We start from the raw sequence: 22365 nt of genomic DNA, 5'->3' as shown, positions 1-22365 counted from the left end.
CAGCCCCTGAAGCTGAGGTGGCCCCGCGAATGTCCGTAGATCCTCTGGATGGGGGGGGAAGGAATCATCCGTCATCAAGGGTCACTTATCTGGGACGTGGGCAGGCTGAGATTTTCCTCCTGATGTTTTCTTGTTTGAGCACATATTCTAGGACCAAAGAATGGGCAGGAAGGCAAGGAGGGGAGGGGAGGAGTAGCCGGGAAAAGCCAGCTTAGGAAGACGGCCTGTTGAGCTGATGGATGGGGGAGGCACTGGGGGCTGGGGGCAGAGTCCTCGGAATGACTGGGACGCGTACACGCGGATCTCCTGTGCTGGGGCTGCCCGGGGGCCAACAGGCTGCTCAAGGCCCAGAGCCACCAGTTGCCATGGCCACCAGCCTGATCTCCAAGGAGAACATACCGGACCCTCCAGCACTCAGGAGGAGGATATGTGGGCTCCAGGGTTTTCCGTCCCAGACTTCCATTACAGCCCCATCTCTCAGCCCAGTGATTCTCGGCTCTGGCTCCCCATTACAATCACCTGAGGCCCAACCCCCTGAGAGTGGGCATATCTTCAAGTGCCCCAGAAGACTCGAAGTTTCAGCAAGGCCTAAGGAAAGAAAAGTCCCCCACGCTGTCTCAGGGCTGACACCCAGATACAGCAAAGGAGTTACGGACAGGGCTTAGAGGAAATGGCACGTATTGCTTTACCGGAAGGATCAGCCATACATGGTCATTGCTAAAAGGTCAGGAAACCCAGGAAATTACAAAGAAAACCCCACAGGGGTGCTGGGAGCCTTTCCCAAGGCAGGGGTGGGGAGGGGCTCCTAATAGCCACACATGGCCCGCAGCTCCCTGCTTTTAAACTGAGGTGGGGAGCAGAGTGAATATGCCCACCAACCTAACTGGGCCTTGCCACCTCCCAGCCTCCTATCCTGGTCCTAGAGGTGCCTTGATGGGGTGGGTGCATGGCTGGACAGGGTCACACATCCGGAGCCGCGGGAACGCAAAGCAGCGACACCTCCTTGAATGCAGGGACCCAGGGCTCTTTTGGGGGCTATCCTCGGGCTCCATTAGGCCCATCAGAATGGTGGCCCTGAGGTCACAGCGACAGACACCCCCCCCCCTTCCTCGGTCCCTAGCGGTTCCCACCACGGCGCCCTCCGAAGAGTCGCTCTTGGGCGCTGGTGACGGTGTCACTGCTCCTCCGTGACCTGTAACCAGATGTAGGGGCCCACGTGGGCTGCTCTCCTGAAAGGCGTGGGGTCCGGATGTTTTTAGGTAGTGGGACCCAGACCCCAGGCAGTCCCACCGCACGCCCCGTCTGCTCCCCCGTGGGGGCGCCCCCCACGCCTCGTCTGAGCTCCGGAGGGGCGCACCCCCTGCAGGACCTGGTCTCCACGAGGAGCATCTGTCTGGGAGGGGACTCTGATGAGACCTGGGACAGCCACTGGACAACCAGAGCGCCACGATCCTGGGGGCGAGGCCAGAAGGGGCGTGGCCGGCTTCCAGCGTCTGCCCCGCCCACCGCGGGCCACACCTACCCCTTTGTCAATATTATAGCTGAGCTGGCTTAGCCTTCCACCCGGCCTTCAGAGATAATCCCAGAAGAGAGAGACAGAGAGAGACAGAGACAGAGAAGAGAGCTGCCTTCTCACAGGAGGACACGTCAGCTCAGAAAAAGCCTGAGGAGTGGGTCCAGACTCCCGCAGCCCATGGGCCCTTGGGCTGGGAGTGGAACCCGACTTCCGGGGAAAGCTCAACTCCAGGCCTCCGCTCCAGGAAGGGGCCCAGCAAAGGATCCAGGTGATCGGGGCAGAGACTCAGGAGGACGTCAACAAAGATTTATTAAGCAGCTCTGGTGTGCCAGGCACCATTCTAAATGCCGGCCACGGCAGCGGGCAAAGCGCTGCCCCCTGGACCTCCCGTTGCAGCTGGGGACCGCGACGCTGAACAAGAGCCCAGTCAGTAAGGTGATCCGCTTCTGGAAGGGCTAGGAAGATGAGGAACGTGGCAGGCGGCTGAGAAGAGCCCTGCTTTAGCTAACACGGTCAGGGAAGGCCCCTCTGGGGAAGTGTCATTTTTGGTTGAGGCCAGAAGGCAGAAAAGGAGCCGAGGGAAGAGTTAGGGGAGAGGCTTCCGGCAGAGGTAACACCAAGTACAAAAGCCCAGAGACGAGAATGAGGTCGGTGTCTTAAGGGACAATGAGAAATGTGTAGCTTCAACACAGTGAGCAATGGGGAGAGTGAATGGAGAGGCAACCAGAGGGACAGGCAACTTGGGGCTTTGTTTAGGGAAGCCACTGGAAGGTTTGAAGCAGGGGAATGGTGTGATCCGTTTGGTTAAGAGGCCCCTTTGGCTACTGTGGGAATATGGCCATAGGAGCGAGAGAGACCAGGAGACACAGAGGGAGGCTCACGATAACTGGCGAGAGACTGGCTTCCAGAGCCGGGCAGGGAGGTCTGGCCAAGTTCAGGATCGAGGATGAACCAGACTGGCCAGTGGCTGCCCTGTGCATGTGAGAGAAGGAGAGGAACCCAGGATGGCCCCCAGGTATGGGGCCTGAGCAACCAGCTGGATGCTCATCCCATTTCCTGGCCTCGGAAGAGGATGGATGTCACGTGTGAGGTCAGACCTGCCAGGAGACGTGACAAGACAGGTGGGGGACGGGAGGAGCGGGAGTCTGTGTCGGAAGAGACACTAACGTTTCCCTGGTACTTACAGCCTGGGAACCGGAACTTGGAAGAAAATAGAAAAGACACGGGAGCTAAGGCCCGAGTTGTGTGCCTGCTGACATTTGAAGGTCCCAACGGAGAGGGCAGAGTGGCCAGTGAGGGGGGGAGAACACTGAGTCTGTGTGCTGTTTCCAGAGGAAGGGGTGGTCCGCGGGGTCCCTGGGCAGTAGGAGGATACGATGAACCAACCACCGGCTGTGCCAAGAGCAGGCACTGGAAAGAGAAATTTCCAGGGACTTCCGGAACAAAGGCCACGCAGAGTGCACGGAGGGGACAGTCTGAGGCCAGGAAGTGAGGGATGAGGACACGGGATTTTGCTGAGCATGGGGACAAAAGCAGGAGGGCAACAGGCGTGCACAGGTGAAACCAAACACACACCGTCATAGAAGGGAGCAGGGGGTTTAACGGCCATTCTCTCACACACAAGGTCAGACACACACAGGGACTAACCAACTGCCCTGGGACACAGGCATCCCTTCACACACAGGGACCCATTCGCTCCGTCGGTTAAACACAGTCACGTTAACTAACTAGAATTTAAATAAATTGTTTTAAAAGTGGGACTTACAAAAGAAAACACCAACGACACAGTCGCACACGGGCAGGAGGTCCTACTGGGCACAGGCCGACCCGGATCTCCTGGAGCCGCCCCCTCTCTGTGGCAGGGAGCAGTGGGGGTGAGCGCCGGACGTGGGGGCCACTGGGCAGGTTTCAGCAGTGTGTCCAGCAGAGGCGTCCCACGGGCTGGGCCGTGGCTGGGACCGAGGCCTGTGGCCTAAAGGAAGGGTGGCCCTGTTTCCTAGAGTTCTGGAACGCTCTATGTTCAGCACCTCCCCCGCCCTACAATCAGGAAGGAAAGCAGGGAGCAGCCCGAGGTGTGGGAAAGGTGTCTTCCTTGCAAGGGCTGGACTGGCCTCTCCCACGAAGGGCATCAGGGCTCCCCGGGGAGGGCTGTGCTGTGAGCAAACCCAAATTGGGAGCAGGGAGGACAGCAGAGATGCTAGAGGGAGCCCTGGCCACCTCCAGGCCCTGAAGTGACCTGGGTCTCACAGAGCCAGACTGCCACCCCCACCTTCAATAGGCTCTGTCCTCCTTCCTTCTAAAGTTTGTTGGAGTGACCTGGCCTTCTGGGGGGGGGGGGGGGGGGGGCAAGGATCAGAGAGGCTCATCAGGCTCTCAGAGAAGGAAAGTCACAGTATACTCCACAGCCCACATCTTGGCCCAACCCGGGGCCTCCATGCCCTGCTGTCTCTTGGCCACCAGTACCCAGGAGGTGAGGCCTGGCAGACCAGCCACGAGCCTGGGGACGGGGTGGTTCTCAGAGAGCTGGGTCAATATTTGTTGACTGACTGACGGACTACATTGGAAGCCCAGCCCTCAGGCAGTGGGGTGTGTCCTCCTGGGCAGGAGCAGGGATTGAGTTTCATGCAGGAACAGGTTGGGGGACAGACCCAGCACTGCCCACTGGCCGGGAAAGAGAGCACCTTCCAGCAGGTAGGCCTGGCAAGGAGGGGGCTCCACAATCGGCTGGGAGGGGCCGCTCTGAGTCAGGGGTGTCTAGCAAGGGGTCGTGGGGCTCAGGGTTGCCAGGGGGCCACCGGAACCTGGGGGGCAGCGAGCAGCACTGATGGGGGCAGGGAGGCCCTGGCCGGGAGCCTGACGGGGAGAAAGTGGCAGATTCTGTACAGGTGGGGCCTCTGTCGCCCAGACTCCGCATACCTGGAGGCCCAGGCCCGGCCCTCCCTCCTCAGACGCCAGCAGGCAAAGTGACCTCAGGGTGCGCCCTTTCACAGGTACCTCAGGAGGAGGAAGTGGCCACTGGGCGCCAGAGGAGGGGGGCTGGGAAAGGAGGGGGCGTCTGGAAAAGGAAAGGGGGCGCCTGGCGGTGAGAAGAACGCAGGGGAGAGGAGGAGAGGCCGGGGGAGAAAGGGGCATTGGGGGAGAAAAAGGGTGTAGCAGGGAAAGGGTGTAGGGGGGCCTGGGAGAGAGAAGGGAACACGGGGGGCAGGGAAGGCAGAAAGGAGGGGGCTGGGGAAGGAGGATGGGGGGGTGAGGGGCTGCCCAGTGCGGACAGAGGGGCGCCCAGGAACGGAGGGGGAACAGGGAAGGGGGGGGATGGGTTTGTCAGAAGAGGAACCAGGCATCTGGGAGAGAAGGGGGCCCCAGGCTGGAGTGGGCAAGCCCCCAAGGAAAAGAAGGGGGCTTTCAGAAGGGGGGGGGAGAGGACACAGTGGGGGGCCCGCCGCAGGGTAGGTGATAGAAGGGAGTTACCCAGGGGAAGAGGGGACATCTAGGGTGGGAGGGCTTGGCAGTTTAGAGGAGGTGCTCTGGGAAGGGAAGGGCCCCCCTGAGGGAGAAGGAGCCTGCCTGGAGGAGAGAGGGGGTGCTGGAGAGAGCGGCCCCCCTCCCCGTGAGCATCCCTGCCCCCGCCACCCAGGTTACATGGGGATGAGGGCCTCAGGCCCTGGGCGCCTGAGAATTTGGCTCCCCAGGCTGGAACCCAGCCCCTGTGGGTGCTGCTGACCCTGCCTGGTGAAAGTGGCCCGGGCCCAACCTGCTGGCCTCCAGTTCGACTCTCCTGTCCCCCACGGGCCCCTGGTGGCCAGCCACGCTTCCTGTCACCCTGTCGCGCTTTCACGCTGTCACATGCTCTACAGCCCGTAGTTTGTACCTCTGGCCACCGCCCACCTGTGCCCTGGTCGCCGTCACTATCCATCACCGCTGAATGTCACCATGCCGCCTGTCACTCAGCGGCATCGCACGTTTTCTGGTGCTTGGGACCACCTTTACGCGACCACCGGGCCCGCTTGTCACGCATGTCTCCGTCACACCCAGAGGCAGGTACTGCAAGAGCAGTCGCGGGTGCCGTCAGAGCACAGGGTGACCCCGCTCCCCGTCCCCCTGCACTCGGTGCGCGACAGGCTCCGTCCACTCGACGGCTGCCCACCGAGTACCTGCTGGGTGGCGGGCGGGCGGCTGGGAGCCGGCGGGTCAGCGAGAGCACCAGCCCCTGGCCCCGGCAGCCCTCGGCGCCAGCGAGGGAGGGCGTGGCCACGGCCTCGGCGGCCCCCGGAGCCTTCGAGAGCAGCTCTAACCCTGGGCGGCCCCTCCCCCACTCCGCGCTTCCAGAGGCCGCGAGAGGGTTGGGAGTTTCCCCCCCCAGGCAGCGGTGAGCTCACCGGGGCCGGAGCCCAGCCCTCAGCGTTCTGGACAAAGGTGGAAGGAATGCAGGCTGTTGGGCATGAGTCACAGAGGCCTCTGCCTCTCTCGGACTCTCCCACCGAGTCCGCCCCGGGGCCGTGCAGGGTCAGCAGAGCCACCAGGGTTCCTGCGGCGGCCGAGACAAGGCCGGCGTGCGGCGGGGAGAAGAGAGGAGCGAACGCTGCGCTGGGGGTCCCTAGGAAGGAGGACTTCAGACGGAAGTGACTTGTGGGTCCGCCGGGCCAAGCCGCAGCGACAAGAAAAGCTGCCACAGGCCGGATTTAGGTTAGAGGGGAGAAAGAACTCCAACGGCTGAAGGGACGACCGGACCTCACACACAGGTTCCTGGAGGAACGTTACAGGGCAGCCTGGGGGGGCCGAGAGTCATCCTGCGAAGACGCAGCAAAACCCAGAGCCCCCCTCCGGCCTCCCCAGATGCCTCTCGTTCCGGGCGGCTCTCCTAGGCACGCTCAGAACCACAGGGCACGGCCGGGAGCTCAGCCACTGTTTGCAGAGCCTGTGGCCGTCCGCAGGGTCTGTCGAGAGTTCAGCTCTGTTTCGGGGATTTCAGAGGGCCCATGCTTGACTCCCCCCACCCTCTCTCGCCAGCTAAGCCTGTTGCTCGCTACCACAGCCATCGGAGGCCATCCTTGTGTGCCGCCTGTCCCGAGTTTGCAGAAACCTCGTCTTCTCGGTGGGCCTCCTGAGCCTGTGTCTTGAGGCTCTTTCCAGAGTCTTTTTTCAGAACCTGGCTTTCTAGAGGGTCTGTCCCTACTTCCCTGGGTCCAAGATTTGCTGTCAAGGCAGACGCTGCCCTGTGCGTAGAACCTCTCCCTGTCTGCGGAGTTTGCCTGGGGTCCTCGTCTGGGATGCCTCTTTGTGCCTGAAGACATTGTTCCTGTGTGCAGAGCTTTGTTTGCAGTGCCCGTCCCTGTCAGCAGACCTTGTTTCCTCCGCAGCCTGTGTCTAGACTATGCCCCTGTTTGCAGAGGCTTTTCTTATTTCAGAGTCCTGTTCTGTCTGCGAAACCTGAGCCCTATTTGTGCAACCTATGACGTTTTGGGGGGCCTCTAGCCGTTTGCACGCCCCATCTGAATTTCCCTGGATAAAAACTGTACCTGCCTGTAAGAGCTATTCCTATGAAGAGTTATCGCTGTCAGAGGTCACCGTGTCTTTCTGGGAGCACCTGTGTCTTTCTGCGGAGCACATTCCCGTTTGCAGAGCCTATCCTGTCTGCACACTCTGTTCCTAATTCTACGTGTAACTGTTAGCAGAACGTGCCCCTACTCACAGAGCCTTTATCTGTTGCCAGAATTCATCTTTTTCTATGAGGTCTGTCCCTGTTTGCAGAACCTGGGCTCCCTACAGACCCCAGCCCTGTTTCAAGATCTTGCCCAAGTCTGGGACACCCGTGCTTGAATGCAAAGCTGATTTCCCTGCCGGCTCATTTCAGCAAACCCTGCCTCTCTGAAAAGCTGTCGCTGTTAACAGAACCCGTCTGTTTGCAGAGCACTGTCGGCTTACAAAACCTCTCCCGATCTGCCAAGTCTCTGTGTGTAGAGCCTCCGTCTGCAGAGCCTGTGTCTTTTGTCAGAGTCTGGATCTCTTTGCAGCATTCATGATGGTTTTCCCAGCCTGTTCCCATCTCCCTGTATGCAGGATTTGGGTCTGTTTTGCAAGGCTGTTCCTGCTTGCAGAGTCGGACCATGCCTAGAGATGTTTTGCTTACTTCAAGAGACTGCCTCTGTCTGGGCAGATGCTGTGCTGTTTGCAGAGCCTTGTGTATCTATGTACCTGTCTGTATCTGCCGTCTGTCCCTTATATAAAGGATACCTACCTTAAGGGTTTGTCCCCACCCACATTGACAAAGTCTTTCCCCACCTGCAAAGTTCCTCCACGCCTGTGGAATCGGGAGCCGTTCGCAGAGTCTTTTTTGTGTTCACGACCTTCACTTGTTTGCCTGGCTGCTTGTTTGTCTGACTTTCCCTGGATAGAGTCGGTGTCTCTTTGTTCACGCTGTCCTTACACAGACAGTTGGTCCCTGACCACAGAACTCATTTTTGCCAAGAGACCCTGTGCTTGTTGTATCCCTTTCTTCAGTCTGAGGAAGTTGTCCCTGTTTGCAGAGCCTATGCTTGTATGCAGAGCCTTTTTCTATCTGCATAGCCTATCACTCTCCGAGGGTGCCATGTCTCTTTGCATAGCCTGTCCCTGCCTGCCTGGAAGACCCAGGCCTATTGGCAGCTCTGTCCCTCAACGCAGAGCCTGTCTTTGTCTGCAGGATTCAGTCGAATGCCAGAAGTCTGTGTGCAGGGTCTACCCCTGGCTGCAGAATCTGTTCTGTTCCCAGCACAACCTTTGCCTGTCTGCATAACCTGCCTCTGTCTCCAGTGACTGCCCCTGACTGCAGATCTCGTCTGTCTGCACAGCCTGTTTCTCACTGCTTGCTTGCAGAGGTCCCTATGTTCAAGACCCATCCCCGCCCACAGAGCTTGGCCCTGTTTCAGGAGCACAACCACAGATGACAAACCTGTTCCCTGTTTGCAAAGCCTCTGTGCCAGGGTCTGTCCTGCTTTGCTGCCATTTGTGACTTGAGAGCCCCCCGAATGAAAGGCCTGTTCTATGATGACAGCGCTTTGGAGAGCTGCAGGTGGGGAGAGTTCTTGCCTGGAGCCCAGAGCACAGGTGGCCGGGGCCTGAGGACTCTGGCTCTTGTTTCTTCCCTCGTTCCCACCTGGCCTAGGATGGACGTCAACAAGGGCCTCCCAGCCATTGACAGCCACAGGGACCTCCACGTATGGATCATCGAGGTGAGGGGCACAGCCAGACAGCAGAGCTGGGGACACAGAGAGTGCGCAGTCTCTGAGACTAGGCTTCTCCCTCCCCCCACCAACTCGGAGCTCCCTCCTGTCCCCCACCCCAGAGGGTCATGGAGGGTAGGTGGCTGGGGGACGGTCCTGCTGAGCTGTCACTAGGCACCCTCCTCTCCCAGAACCTGAGGATGGAGCCAGTACCCGAGAAGGCTTATGGGAACTTCTTCGAGGAGCACTGCTACATCGTCCTCCATGTGAGCATTTGGGGAGTCTGTCTGAGGGGTGGGGACTCCCCGGCTGGGGAGTCTGCTGATGCAGACCAAGCTCCACCCCAGGAAGAGGGAGGCCGGCAGCCAGAGCATCCACCCTACAAGGGGGCTCCTGCCTTTGAGGCCTCTTTGCCCCCCTCGGACCTCCAGCCCGGGGAGGCGCCTGCCCAGTCCCCTCAAGGCCCTCAGTGCATCCTGGGTCTCAGTCTCCACCCCACCCCTGGGGCCTCTGCACCCCCCGCCCCCTAACACCTGGGCCCTAGGTTCCCCAGAGCCTCAAGGCCACGCAGGGGGCGTGCAGCGACCTGCACTACTGGGCGGGGAAGGAGGCGGGCGCCGAGGCGCAGGACGCGGCCGAAGCCTTCGTGCAGCAGCTGCAGGAGGCGCTGGGTGGCGCCACCGTGCAGCACCGGGAGGCGCAGGGCCACGAGTCCGACTGTTTCCGCAGCTACTTCCGCCCGGGAATCATGTGAGTGCGGGCGGGGAGCCGGGGCGGCGGGTGGCTGGGCGGCCTGGGGTGACCCTCTCCTCCCTGGTGTGGGGGTGTCGGGGGAGGGGGAGACGTCCTGTCTGGGGTACAACTCTCATACCCTACCACGTTGCCCCAATTCACAGATACGCTTATGCCCCCACTTGGACACAACCGACCCATGTAAAGTATACGATCGGTGATGTTTTTAGTACGTTCACCGACTTGGGCAACCGTGCCCACAGTTGCGGAACACCTTTGTCATCCCAAAAAGAAGCCCCGTACCCTTCCCAACACTCTCCCTTCCCGCCCCCCACCCCCCACCCCCACTTTTTCTTCATCCAGTCTGCAAAAATTTGCTTATTCCGGACATGTTTATAAATGGAACCGTACGACACGTGGTGTGGGGATAGAACACATTTTATTTACGTATTTATCACTCAGGGGATGTTTGGATTGCTTCCACGTTGGCCTGTGATGGGTAATGCTGTTGTTAACATTCGTACGCATGGGTTTCCCCCCTCCCCCCCCCAGTTTTATCGAGATATAATTGACGTGCATCACTAGCTTGATGGTGTGGCTTAGAGGCAGCGTGAAGTGATCACCACACTGCACTTGGTTGACGCCCGCCTCCTCTACAAGTTTTTTGTGTGGACGTGTTTTTCATTTCCCGTGGGTATACACCCAGGCGTGGACGCCAAGGGTGTTTTGAGTTTGCCTTTCCGTTACTGTGCCCGCTAGAAATATGTCTTTTGCTGAAAATTGCTTCACAACGTATTAAATTAATAACTGCAACATAGTAAGTTAAACCGTAGGGAAATGCCAGTATTGGGTCGTTTCTGATTCATATACTTAAACCCCCTACGGGAACGCATTTGCGCACGCACCCGCAGAAGACACACCATGCCCATACGATGAGCCGAGGGCTCGTCTACACATGTACGTCAATGTGCGTGTCTGTGTGCACACAAACGTGCTGTTGCCAAATTGCACGCACTCACATCTATACTTACGTGGATAAACAGATGCCCTTATGCCCCTCCTTGTATACGTGGTATACAAGTATACAAACATGGTATACAGGTACATGCGCATGTGCACAACATGCATGTATTTACATCTATACACGAATAAACATACTATGCCCTGCACGCATACACGTACAGGTACACGCACGTGTCCCCCTATCTACACGCACACTCCCGCCCCATGTGTGTGCTCATGTGTTTGTGCACACTTTTCATATGCGCTTGCACACGTGTGTGCTCACACCTGCACTCACTCCTGCACGGAGCTGTGGAGGGTCTTAACTGCGACGCCCCCCCCCCCCGCCCCCACCCCAGCTACAGGAGAGGGGGCCTGGCCTCTGCCCTCACGCACGTGGAGACCAACCTGTACAACATCCAGCGACTGCTGCACGTCCAGGGGAGGAAGCACGTGTCGGCCACCGAGGTGAGGACCGCCCCGGGTGCCGCTTGATCTTCGGGCTCAGGTCGGAAGCGCGGAGGGTGGAGGCGGGCGGTGGGGGCACCGTGCGCTGTCGCTGTCAGCATTCCCAGGTGGCCCATCTTGAAGGAGGAGGGGGAGGGGCAGAGCCAGGCTGCCAGCCCCACCCCTCCGTGGCTCCTCTGATCCTGTTTTCTCACCCATCCCGTGGGCACACTAAGAACTTGGGGAGGCGACGCGGACCAAACGGTGCACCCGGATGGTCCGTGTAAGCACCGTGGGCAGTAGCGTGCTGTGCGGTGGGGGGTGCACAGCCCCACACTCTTCGGGTGCATCGTCCTCACCACCCACGGGCGCACATGCTGTCTCCCACGGATTCAGTGACCATACATCCCCGGTTGTGCAGGGACAACGCGCAGCCCAGGTTTTGCCCGTCACGTTGGCATGATTATTCAGCATCCGTCCTTTTACTCCCCAGAGTGTCTCTGTTTGGATGATAACTATCCTTTTCCACGGATAGCACGTTGTCCCCCATGCGGAGACACGTACGTTGTCACCCACGAGCTCACGCACTGGTTCCCATTTGATGTGCCCCCGTATACGTACACATGAGCGTGTACACACACATCTACACCCATGGGTAAACAGATGCGCTCCGCTTGTGTGCACATTACGCGTACAGATGTGCAGCTGCAGACACGCACGGAGTGAAGAGTGTCATAATCCTGTAGATCCCGTGAAATGCAGCATTACCTCCGGTAGTGCCTAGAGAGGCACACAGCTACACCCACAGGGTGACCTTCAAGGTCTCATACGGTGACACAGATGCGTGCTTCCACACCACAGTACTGGTGCAGTGGTCACACATACACCAGGTCGCACACAGCCTCGTGCACACGAGTGAGCTGTGCTCATGTGGGTGGAGATGGGCTGCGGTGCCCCTCCACCTGGGTGCTGGTGGTATGGCACCCTGTTTCCTGCCCTGCCCCTCCTGGCTCTGGCAGGTGGAGCTCTCTTGGAGCAGCTTTAATAAGGGGGACATCTTCCTGCTGGACCTGGGCAAGGTGATGATCCAGTGGAATGGGCCTGAGACCAGCATTCCTGAGAAGGCACGGGTCAGTGTCTACCCTGGGAACTAAGGGATGCGGGGCTCAGGGAGAAGGGTGTCCATTCTCCAGACCCCTCAGGAGGTGGGCTTGGTTGTGCCACTACAACCTTAGAAGCACCTGCTATGTGCAAGCTGAGTCCAGACCCTGCCCCTGACCCCAGCCTCTGGGAGCTGAGCTGCGACGGGAAGGATCTGGGATAGACTGTCAGCGGTGAGCGGGGGCCATGCTGGGGAAGCCCTGACTGCCAGGTCCTCTCCTGCAGGGCCTGGCCCTGACCTGCAGCCTCCGGGACAGGGAGCGCGGTGGTCGCGCACAGATTGGCGTGGTGGATGATGAAGTTGAAGCCACTGACCTCATGCGGATCATGGAAGCCGTGCTGGGCTGCAGAGTGGGCAACCTGCCTGCCACCAGGCCCGACAAGAGCGTTAACCAGCTGCAGAAAGCCAGCGTCCGTCTCTACCAGTGAGCAGATCTTGGGGGTGGGCAGAGTCTGCATGCCTGGGTCTGCACGTCTGTCGTTCCAGCCGTAACACAGTGTCTCTAGAAAGGCCTCCAGAAAAGGCCCGTGGGTTTCTGGAGCAAGCCACGTGGGGCTCTGGGTCCAGCCTGTACTCTTGCATGACTGCTCTTCTGAGAAATCCATTGTACAGATAGGGCAGCTGAGGCACTGGAGGCCCAGAGAGCTGCCTAAGGCTCCACGGCAAGGCTGTGGTGAAGTTAAGACTTCAACCTGGGGCCCCCGACCCCATGCCTTCTGCCTCTGCGAGGACTAAAGGGGGCTGGAGTGGAGCCCACGGAGGGGCTGAGCTGCCCACCTCTGGATGCCTGTCCCCCAGTGTCTGTGAGAAGGATGACGACTTGGTGATCCAGGAGTTGGCGACCTGCCCACTAACCCAAGACCTACTGCGGGAAGAGGTGAGACAGGCCTGGTCCCCGGCTCGTCATGCATCCCCGCCCACCCACGACCCCAGCCCAGTCTGGGCCACCTACCAACCAGTCCCTCTCTTGCTCCCAGGACTACTATATCCTGGACCAGGGTGGTTTCAAGATCTACGTGTGGCAGGGACGCCTGTCCAGCCTCCAAGAGAAAAAGGCTGCCTTCAGCCGGGCTCTGGTAAAGCTGTTGGGCCCTGTCTCAAGGGGACGTCGAGCTGCCCTGGGGTCTGAGGGAAGAAATGGCAGTACTCTGAAATCTAAGCTGGGACACATCCATTCCTGGGGGCCTTAAGGGAAGGTAGTCCTATCCTTGGGCCAGGAGATGGGTCCATCCTGCCCTAGGAGCCTGTCTGATAGAGGAGGACATGGCTTTGCCCTGGGGTCTAAGCCTGGAGACAAAGCACCCAATCTGATGACGGGGACACAGTTCTGCCCAGTGGTCCGAGGGTCCCTCTCCGGTACCAGGGGCATGCAGCCTGCCCTGGGAGCCCTGACAGGGGTTGGGGGAGCGAGCACCCAAGAAACCATGTGTAAAAGGGTCCTCGTGTAAAACATGGACCTGCCTTGAGGTCTGAGAAGCAAGCCGCACTGGGCACCCCCTCCTTGTCGAGGAGGGGAGACAGGGCTCTGCCTGGCGCCTGGAGGGGGCGGCGGTTGTCATGGGCCGCCCTTCCCGAGGCCCGGACTAAAGGGACCTTGCTTGTCCTCAGGGACCTCCGAGAAGTCGGTAGTAAAGGAGCCAACTTCTTAAGCGGGTCATGAGCGCGGTTAATTAATACTGCTCTGCGCTCAGCTGAGCGTCAGGTCCCCGAGGGTGGAGCGGAGAATTGGGCCCTCGGGCCGCACGCCTGACAGAGCCCCCGCTCCAGGGCTTCATCCAGGCCAAAGGCTACCCGACCTACACCAACGTGGAGGTGGTGAACGACGGCGCCGAGTCGGCCTCGTTTAAACAGCTCTTCCAGTCTTGGTCTACCAAGCAGCGCGGGAACAAGAGCTTCGGCAAGCTAAGTGAGCGCGTGGGGCGGGGCCTGAGGGGCGGGGCCGGCGGGGCGGGGCCCGAGAGGTGGGGCGGGGACTTCGGCCGGAATGGAAGAGCGGGCGGGACAAGGTCGGGGGCGGGGCCTTGGGGGGGGGGGCCGGCGTGGGGCCGCACCCAGAACCTGGGCGGGATGGGAGGGGGCGGGGCGGGGCGGGGCCGGCGCGGGGCGGCACGCTGGACCTTGCGTTGGACGGAAGACTAAGCGGGACCAGGTGCGGGAGATAGTTGGGGCGGGGCGCGGCCCACGCGGAGCGGGGTCTGCGGGGGACAGAGTGGGGCCGCCAGGGGGCAGCCCCCAGAAAGCGCCACCGGGTGGGGGAGCGTGGCCAGAGTGGGCTTTCTTTTGAGTGATGGGCGGACGCGGTTGGCGAGGGCGACGACGCCCGTGACACCCCGTGTCCTCCCGTCAGGTAAATCGATTCAGGTAAGGCCGGATGTGGGCAAGCTGCAGAGTCGGCCTGAGCTAGCTGCCCAGCTCAGGATGGTGGACGACGCTTCCGGGAAGGTGGAGGTAAGGGGGCATTAGCTCGGCTGGGAGAAGATAGGCACACAGGGGTAGGCTTTGTCTTCAGCTGAATGGTATGGCTGCTAAAGTGCCCCAAGTTGCGCATCTACGCAGGGACACCCAGGGGCGTGTGTACGTATGCACACGCCCTCCCTCCTGCTGGCTCCTACGCGTGACGCCTGATCAATCTGTGCAGCTGTGGCCACTTGCTCACGTAACACTTGGCACACGGCACGGTAACGCTTCAAGATACTTGATTGTGCCCTTCGGTCAAACGTGACACAACCGTACATATGCCACAGACACAGACGCACACGCCTAATTGCACCTAATCAGCCAAGTTAACCAACTGCAAACATGTAATTGTACAAATTGTGCATCACACGTGATCATAGACACACAGAACGCTCGACCCACAGGAACACACCGACACGGTACAGCGTCACATGTAATCTGTCCCCGCCCACACAGGCACATACTGTCAGCCGCCTGGGCTCAGATCAGTGTTCTGGGAGATGTAGGGATTGCATCTTGACATCTCATCTGATCCCTCGTAGAGCCCTTCATTCCTCTGGGCCTCGGTTTTTTTTTACCTATAAAGTGGAGGCAAAAACTCTGGTTCCATCTGGCCCATGGCTGGTGTGGGGATGCTGTAAAATTCTGGGAACAGGACTTCTGGGCCCATGTGAAGGGCTCCTAGTTCTCAAGGTAGGTCGAGGTCAGAGAAAATGCCATTTCTCCAAGGTTCCCTCCTGTATTTGTCCTAATATGGATGGACAGAGGCTGTTAGACCAAGACAGGAGGAGACGTGGCAAGGTGTGGGGGAGCAGGGAGAAGGGAAGAGAGGGAAGGAGGACAGGGAGAGACAGAAGAGACTGAGAAAGAGGAGGGAGGAGACAGAGTTGGGGGGATGGGATGAAGAGCAAGAGGGATGGGGTACACAGAGGGGGACAACACAGAGGGGAGGGCAAAGGTGGGAAGGAAGGAGGTCTTGCCACTCGGGCTCCAAGCACAGAGGCCGGGAGGGGATCCCTTCCGGCAGGCAGGCAGGCCAGGGGAGCCCCTGATCCAGGAGGCCTAGCTGCCAGGGAAGTGCTGCTCCTGGGTAGCACGTGTGGTCCCAGTCGGTCTCTTCTGCAAGAGACTGGTTGCTCTGGTCTGGAGGACACCTTCCCCAGAGACAGCTACCAGGCCCTGTGTGGGCACATGATGTCCAGACTTTGTTTCCTGCCATTGTCAAGGTGGGCGTGGCTATGCCCACTTTCCAGGTGGGAAAGGCTGAAGCTCAGAAGGGTCTCACTGCCCCCACGGCCTGCCTGGGGTTTGAGGCTCCAGAACCCATGCTCGCTACCCATAGGAGCAGGAAATCACGCTCTTCAGTATAAGGAAGTATTTTCCTTTCAGTCTTTGAATAGGCTTTGTCTTTTTAAGTGACACTTGAGAAAAGAATTTTTCCCAGAGCTCAAGGGCTCGCGTCTGGCCCAGCTTCTGCAGCCTTGGCCTGAGCCGCGAGCAGCTGTGCCAGGAGCTGCCTGCCCCTAACCTGCTGTGGCTGGCGGGGGCAGGGTGAGGGTGGTGTGTGGCAGGGCTCAGGTCCGTCCCAGCAGCCTCTGGGGTCCTCACAGCTTGTCCGTCCCAGGCACCGCACGCCAACTGCGTCCCGGCCGACAGCGGGCCAGCGCGAGTGTGGCGGGTCCCAGGGGCCCATGGCGGAAAGGGTCACCTGCAGATCCTTGTGCAGGCCCGGCAGAGATGAGGCAGGCCCGGAGGCCAAGGGGGGCTTTCTGGCTGGGCACAGACTGGCCGGGCTCGTTCGAGAGGAGGAGCCGCCCGCGCCCACTGGTCCTCTGTTCTCCAGGTGTGGTGCATCCAGGACTTAGGCAGACGGCCCGTGGACCCCAAGCGTCATGCACAGCTGTGTGCAGGCAACTGCTACCTCGTCCTCTACGCCTACCAGAGGATGGGCCACGTCCAGTATATCCTGTACCTGTGGCGGGTACGCTGGCCCGAGAGGGGTGGTGGGCACCTTCAGGCCCCAGAGCTGAGGCTCTGAGAATGGGATCTAAGAGCCGCTCCAGGCCCCTGCCATCCCCACCTGCAGGGCCACCGCGCCACCACGCGTGATGTCAAAGCCCTGAACTGCAATGCCGAGGAGCTGGACCTCATGTACCAGGGAGCCCTGGTGCAGGAGCACGTGACCATGGGCAACGAGCCCCCTCACTTCCTCGCCATCTTCCAGGGCCAGCTGGTGGTCTTCCAGGTAGGGCCCACTTTGCTGCTGTTCCCGCAGCCTTGCCGGCTCTTCTGTGTGCCCATAGCCCTTGCATGCACGTGCTAAGCTTCTCTTCAGCCCAGGGGCCCGTTCACCACCCCCGGTTTCCTGGTGCCGTTAGATACCCAGGAGCTCCAAGAGTGACCCCCGCTTCAGTTTCTTCCCCTGGTCCCCAGAGCCAGCCGCCAAGCAGAAGCACAGGAGAAGAAGTTGACTTGAAAGGGACCCAGGGCCTTGCCTGGGGTCCCCATTTTCTGTCTATAAGGCCTGGGGGAAACCGTGCCCTGACTCCTTGGAGATGGGGGAGGGATCCATTTAGAAAGGGCCTGGTTCCCTGCCATAGGCTGACGGGACCCTCACGCTCTACACCCAGAGGGTCTAGAAAATAGTGGTGGCTTCAAGCGAGGGTCCGGTGGGCCCCAGGGCAGTTTGTCCATCACCGGGACAGGGAGGCGGCTCCCAGGAGCCCTTGCCTCATCCTGAGGCCCAGCCCTCTTACAGGGGCACACGGGGCACGATGGGAAGGAGCAGCCAGCACCTGCCACAAGGCTCTTCCACGTGCAAGGCACCGACAGCTGCAACACCAGGACCGTGGAGGTACCAGCCCGCGCCTCAGCCCTCAACTCCCATGACATCTTCTTGCTGGTCACAGCTAGCGTCTGCTACCTCTGGTTTGGAAAGGTACTCTGTCACTGACCTCTCGACTTTTCCCTCGGGTGGTGTGCCAGGCAAGGGACGGGTCTCCTTCCCAGGAGATGCAGACTTCGTGTCCAGCCCCAGCTAGGCCAGGAGTGGGGTCCTCTGGAACCTGGGGGGAGGCTGAAAGTGACTAGTAGGTCTGGGAGTCTGCTGGTCAGAGGCAGGCCAGGCCCAGACTGCCTCCCCTCCTTCCTGCCTCCAGCGAGGAGCATGTCCCTCTTCCCAAGTCTCTCAGGGGGAGGAAAAGGAGGCCTAGTCCGGTTTGCCAGAGTTTCCTCCAATGCTCATAAACCACAAATGACCCCCGAGCCTGGGGTCCCCATCCCATTCTCTGGACCAGGAGAGGGTCCCAGTCCTGGGAGCGGGGAAGGCGGGATCCCTTGCTCATGCGTGCCCTGACATCAGCCTTGGCCTCCTGTGACTCGGGCCCAGCTCCCCAGAGTCCCCTGTGAGTGGGGGAGGTGGGGCTGGAGGTGAAGACCCCTCCCCCTTCAGGGCCTGACCCAGCTCTCTGTGGGCCAGGGCTGCAGCGGTGACCAGCGAGAGATGGCGCGGACGGCGGTCTCTGCCGTCTCTGGGGAGAACAAGGAAACGGTGCTGGAGGGTCAGGAGCCTCCCGGCTTCTGGGAGGCCCTGGGAGGCCGGGCTCCCTACCCCGGCAACAAGAGGTGACAGGGGCTGGGCGGAGGGTGTTCTTATACAGAGGAGGAAACTGAGACCCAGAGAGGGTGGGGGACCACTCAAGGGTCACACAGAGAGCTGGAGAGGCCCCCCCCTAGCACGGAGGCCTCTTGGTCTCCCACTCCAGGAGTTCGCGGGAGCTCAGCCTACCCTTCACTCCCGGGCCCCTGGGTAACGGGGATCAGGAAGATGCCCGGGAGAGCTGGCTAGTGGCGCCCTCTGCTGGCCGAACATGCTCCCTGCATTGTCCCAGTCCCGGACCTGACCAGTGACAGAGGGCAAGAGGGCAAAGCCCCACTCCCAACCCGCAGTCCGCAGGGGTCATGGTACCAGGTGGGGGGGCGGGGGTGTGGGTGTGGGTGTGATATGTGGATAAACAGCGTGTGTGGAGCGTGTAATGGACAAGGGTGTGTGTCAGAGGTTGAGGCCGGGTGAGGCCTTCGAGGGAGGAGGCTGAGTCAGGGCCGCTGTGTGGGTCTGCGGGTCTGGTGTAGGCACTGTACTCACTCCAAGCCCCCTGAGCTCCCCAGTATGACCGTCCCCCTCTCTCAGCCTAGCTTCCCTTCTCCCACCTCGGGCCTGAGGCCGGCTCCCAGCCCGGACCAGGGGAGGGCAGGGCCCCAGCCCAACACCCCTCCCCCTGCCCCGCTAAGCCAGCCGTCCCCTTCCCAGGGGCCACTGCTGGGCAGCTTCCCGGGGCGGCTTGTGTCACAGCTGGCCGTGGCGAGACAGGTCACGTAATGTGTTTTCCCCGCTGACAGATGGGGACGCTGAGGCTGGGGCCCAGAGAGCAGCAAGGCGTCTCTGGAGTGAATTATGGGATGGGGGGAGCCCAGAGGAGGGCCTGTGCGTCCGCTCCAGGAGAAGCCGTCCCCCTCCCCTGGGGCAGGGGCCCTGTGCTGAGGGCTGGCTCGGTCCAGGCTGCCGAGAGGCGTAGTTCTGTGTGTGCCCCTCACAGCTTGGCTGTCCACGCTGGCCAGGCTCCCCGAGGACGTCTCCGGCTTCCAGCCCCGACTGTTTGAGTGCTCCAGCCACATGGGCCACCTGGTCCTCACGGAAATGGTGTTCTTTAGTCAAGAGGACCTGGACAAGTATGACATCATGTTACTGGACACCTGGCAGGAGGTGAGGTGGCCTCCCCTGTCCGGCTGGGGTGAGTGGGGTAGGGGGGGTCTCCGTGTCTGTGCAACCGGCTTGAGTGTGCGTGGCTGTGTGTTTCCGGCCGTGTAAGGCTGTAGGGGAGTCTGTGTGATGGCGTGTGACACTGTAACACGTGAGTGAGACACGTGAGTGTCACGTGAGTGACTGTGCATGCATTGTGTGACCACGGGCAGCTCCGTGCCACCAGGAGGCTGCAGGAGACTCTGGCTACGTCTGGGACTTGTGTGCGATTGTGACCAGTTTTGTGGTTGGGCGCCACCGTGTGCCTTGTGACGGTACGTGTGATTCCGGGCGACCGGGTGCCTGTGGCTAACGTGTCAGCGTGAGCGTTTGCAAAGCGAACGACTGACCGCGCGCGCGCGCGTGTGCTTCCTGCGTGTGACTGTATTGGCCGTGGTGGAGCCCTGGCTGTAACTGGGGAAACTAAGAGACTGGGTAGCCTCAGTGAGTGACTGAGTGACTGTTTGTGTGGCGGGGTCACTATGTTTCTGGGAGGCTACGTGCAGCAGCGGTTTAGGGCTACCTGCGTCTTCCAGGAGCGCGTGCGACTGTGTGATGGGGCGCCATCGTGTTTACGTGCGGCCGCGTGTGACTGTAGGGGATCGTGTGTCCGTAGCTGCGATCATGTGGGCGTCTGCGTCACGGGGTCTGTGACACTGTGTGGATGCAGCCACGAGGCTTGCGTGTTCTCATCTCAGCAAAGCCCTTCCTACGGCCCACAAGACCTGACGGCCCTCTCGGGGCCCATGTGCTCCCACTCTCCCCCTCCACTGGCTCTGCCTCAGCCACAGTGGCCTCCCTGCCGCTCCCCTAACACGCTCGGGGCCTTTGCACTGGTTGTTTCTTCCGGTTAGAACACTCGACTTGCTCCCCACGCTTCCCCCAGCTCTTTACTCAAACGTCCCCTTCTCGGGAAGGCTCTCCCTGAGTCTAATTTAAAATGACGGTATTGGGGCGCCTGGGTGGCTCAGTCGGTTAAGCGTCTGACGACTTCAGCTCGGGTCATGATCTCACGGTTCGTGGGTTCGAGCCCCGCACCGGGCTGTGTGCTGACAGGCTCAGAGCCTGGAGCCTGCTTCGGATTCTGTGGATTCTGTGTCTCCCTCTCTCTCTCCCTCCCCTGCTCATGTTCTGTCTCTCTCCGTCGTAAACGTTAAAAGAAAAAATAGCAGTGTTTCTGCCTCCCCCCACACACACTTGGTGTCTTCTTTCCCTGCCTTGTTTTTCTCCATCTGATATAGTACATATTTTACTTATTTTTTGTCTCCCCAGTAAAATGAAAGCTCTGTGAGAGCAGGGATTTTTGCCTGCTTTCCCCCCTGTTATTGAACCCCCAGTGCCTAGAACAGTGCCTGGCACACCATAGGTACTCAATAAATATTTGTGACTTGAATGTATATGTGCATGCCTGTGATCTTCTGGCATGTTCATGGGCGTATGGGTATGGCGGCCAGCCTGCTTGGCTGTGCCTGGTTGGCTGGGGTGTGTGGAGGGGTTGTGAGACCAGTTAACGGACAGAAGTGGGAAGGGAGTGGTCAGCTCTGGGCAGCCCCTCCACTCGCCCAAGGCCAGGCCCCCTCTGTGACCCAGATCTTCCTGTGGCTCGGGGAAGCTGCCAGCAAGTGGAAGAAGGAGGCGGTGGACTGGGGCCAGGAGTACCTGAAGACCCACCCGGCAGGGAGGAGCCCCGCCACGCCTATCGTGGTGATCAAGCAGGGCCATGAGCCCCCCACCTTCACTGGATGGTTCCTCGCTTGGGACCCCTACAAGTGGACTGTGAGTGAGGCCTGAACTCCCAGCCCCACCCTACTCCAGGGAGAGTATGCCCTGAGCAGACTGGGAGGAGGCATCACCTTGTCCGGGGACCTCCCGTGTGGGTGGCGGAGACCTGGTCTTGCCGTCAGGTCCCCTCCTGGGTGCCAGGGGTGCCCTCCATCCTGCCCCCGCCCTGATTCTTGCCCCCAGAACGACCAGTCCTACAAGGAGGTGGTGGATGGCAGCCTGGGAGCAATGCCAGCCATATGTGAGATAACAGCAGTGAGTACTGGGTTCTCCCACCCCGCCCCCCCCCCTCCAGGCTCCCACCAGGGTCTAGGCTTGGTTGGCATGATCCAAATGGGCAGAACGGACAAGAAAGGAGCCAGGCCCTGGTGGACGGCAGGGTTTGCGGTGGGGGCAAGAGGCCCAGTGGGCTCAGTGTGGCCTCTCCATGGGAGCCTCTCCTCCATACGCCCAGCCTGAGTCCCCTCTCTGAGCAGGAACTCAACGACTTCCAGCTGTCTAGAGGGCCAAGCAATGGCGGGGCAGACCCTTTGACCCTGCAGACCCTCAAGGGCTCCCAGGACGGCTCAGGGAATGAGCTGCAGCCAGGACCCAAGGCAGGTGACGCCAGCACCAACAGCCACCACAGCAGCCCCAGACCCACCATCCATGGGAGCCTGCCCCGCGAACGGCTAATGCATCAGGCTGTTGAAGACCTGCCAGAGGGTGTGGACCCGGCCCGCAAGGAGGTGGGTGCCCGAGGCCCCCCTGCCACTCACTGCCCCCGGAACCGATGCATCTAAAACTGAGCTGGAGGAACCCGGGGCATGACCCACTGATGGTGGGCAGTGGGCAGGTTGCCCGGGAAGACGTGTGTTTCAGAGGGGATGATGCGCAGAGAGATGTGGGAGAGGAGAGCCTTGAGCCCTGCGATGACACCCCTGGGTGGATGGGCCAGGATTCTGGGCTCAGTTGACACGCTGGCCCTGTACCCTCCCCCCGCCAGTTCTATCTCTCAGACTCTGACTTCCAAGAGATCTTTGGGAAGTCCAAGGAAGAATTCTATAGCATGGCCAAGTGGAGGCAGCAGCAGGAGAAGAAGCAGCTTGGCTTCTTCTGAACCCAGGCCCTGCCCGTGTCGGTGCCACTAACGTAGCCAGGACCCCCAGGGGTGCCTTCCCGGCACGGACCTGAGCCCCCGGGGACACCCCGCTGGCATTCCCCCGTCAATAAAAGTCCGTGGCCCTCACAAGGTGTGTTGTAAGGGCTTTCGAGTCTGCCTCACTTGGTG

General features: G+C 60.4%; 1 protein-coding gene across 7 annotated transcripts; it reads left to right on the top strand.

Moving 5' to 3' along the window:
* The first annotated feature begins 1585 nt into the window (after positions 1 to 1585).
* Positions 1586 to 22326, top strand: VILL (villin like). 7 transcript variants are annotated; one of them, XM_053904003.1, is made up of 21 exons: positions 3920 to 4207; positions 4391 to 4506; positions 8658 to 8724; positions 8907 to 8981; positions 9260 to 9465; positions 10809 to 10917; positions 11916 to 12026; positions 12283 to 12482; positions 12857 to 12935; positions 13036 to 13134; positions 13826 to 13964; positions 14406 to 14506; positions 16359 to 16496; positions 16602 to 16760; positions 17274 to 17453; positions 17994 to 18139; positions 19133 to 19277; positions 20904 to 21089; positions 21279 to 21350; positions 21572 to 21823; positions 22081 to 22326. In XM_053904003.1, the coding sequence occupies exons 3-21, from the start codon at positions 8659 to 8661 to the stop codon at positions 22192 to 22194; spliced, it is 2577 nt and encodes an 858-aa protein (XP_053759978.1). In that variant the 5' UTR covers positions 3920 to 4207; positions 4391 to 4506; position 8658; the 3' UTR covers positions 22195 to 22326. The 7 variants fall into 7 exon arrangements, with proteins under 7 accessions (XP_053759976.1, XP_053759978.1, XP_053759979.1 ...); XM_053904001.1 differs by lacking the exons at positions 3920 to 4207; positions 4391 to 4506 and adding an exon at positions 1586 to 2163; XM_053904004.1 differs by lacking the exon at positions 3920 to 4207 and having other exon boundaries at positions 4370 to 4506.
* The last annotated feature ends 39 nt before the right edge of the window (positions 22327 to 22365 follow it).

The sequence above is a fragment of the Panthera pardus genome, unplaced genomic scaffold, assembly GCF_024362965.1.
Source record: "Panthera pardus isolate Hobbes unplaced genomic scaffold, ASM2436296v1 HiC_scaffold_16, whole genome shotgun sequence".
NCBI classification, from domain to species: domain Eukaryota; kingdom Metazoa; phylum Chordata; class Mammalia; order Carnivora; family Felidae; genus Panthera; species Panthera pardus.
This window is presented reverse-complemented; position numbering and strand designations above follow the sequence as displayed.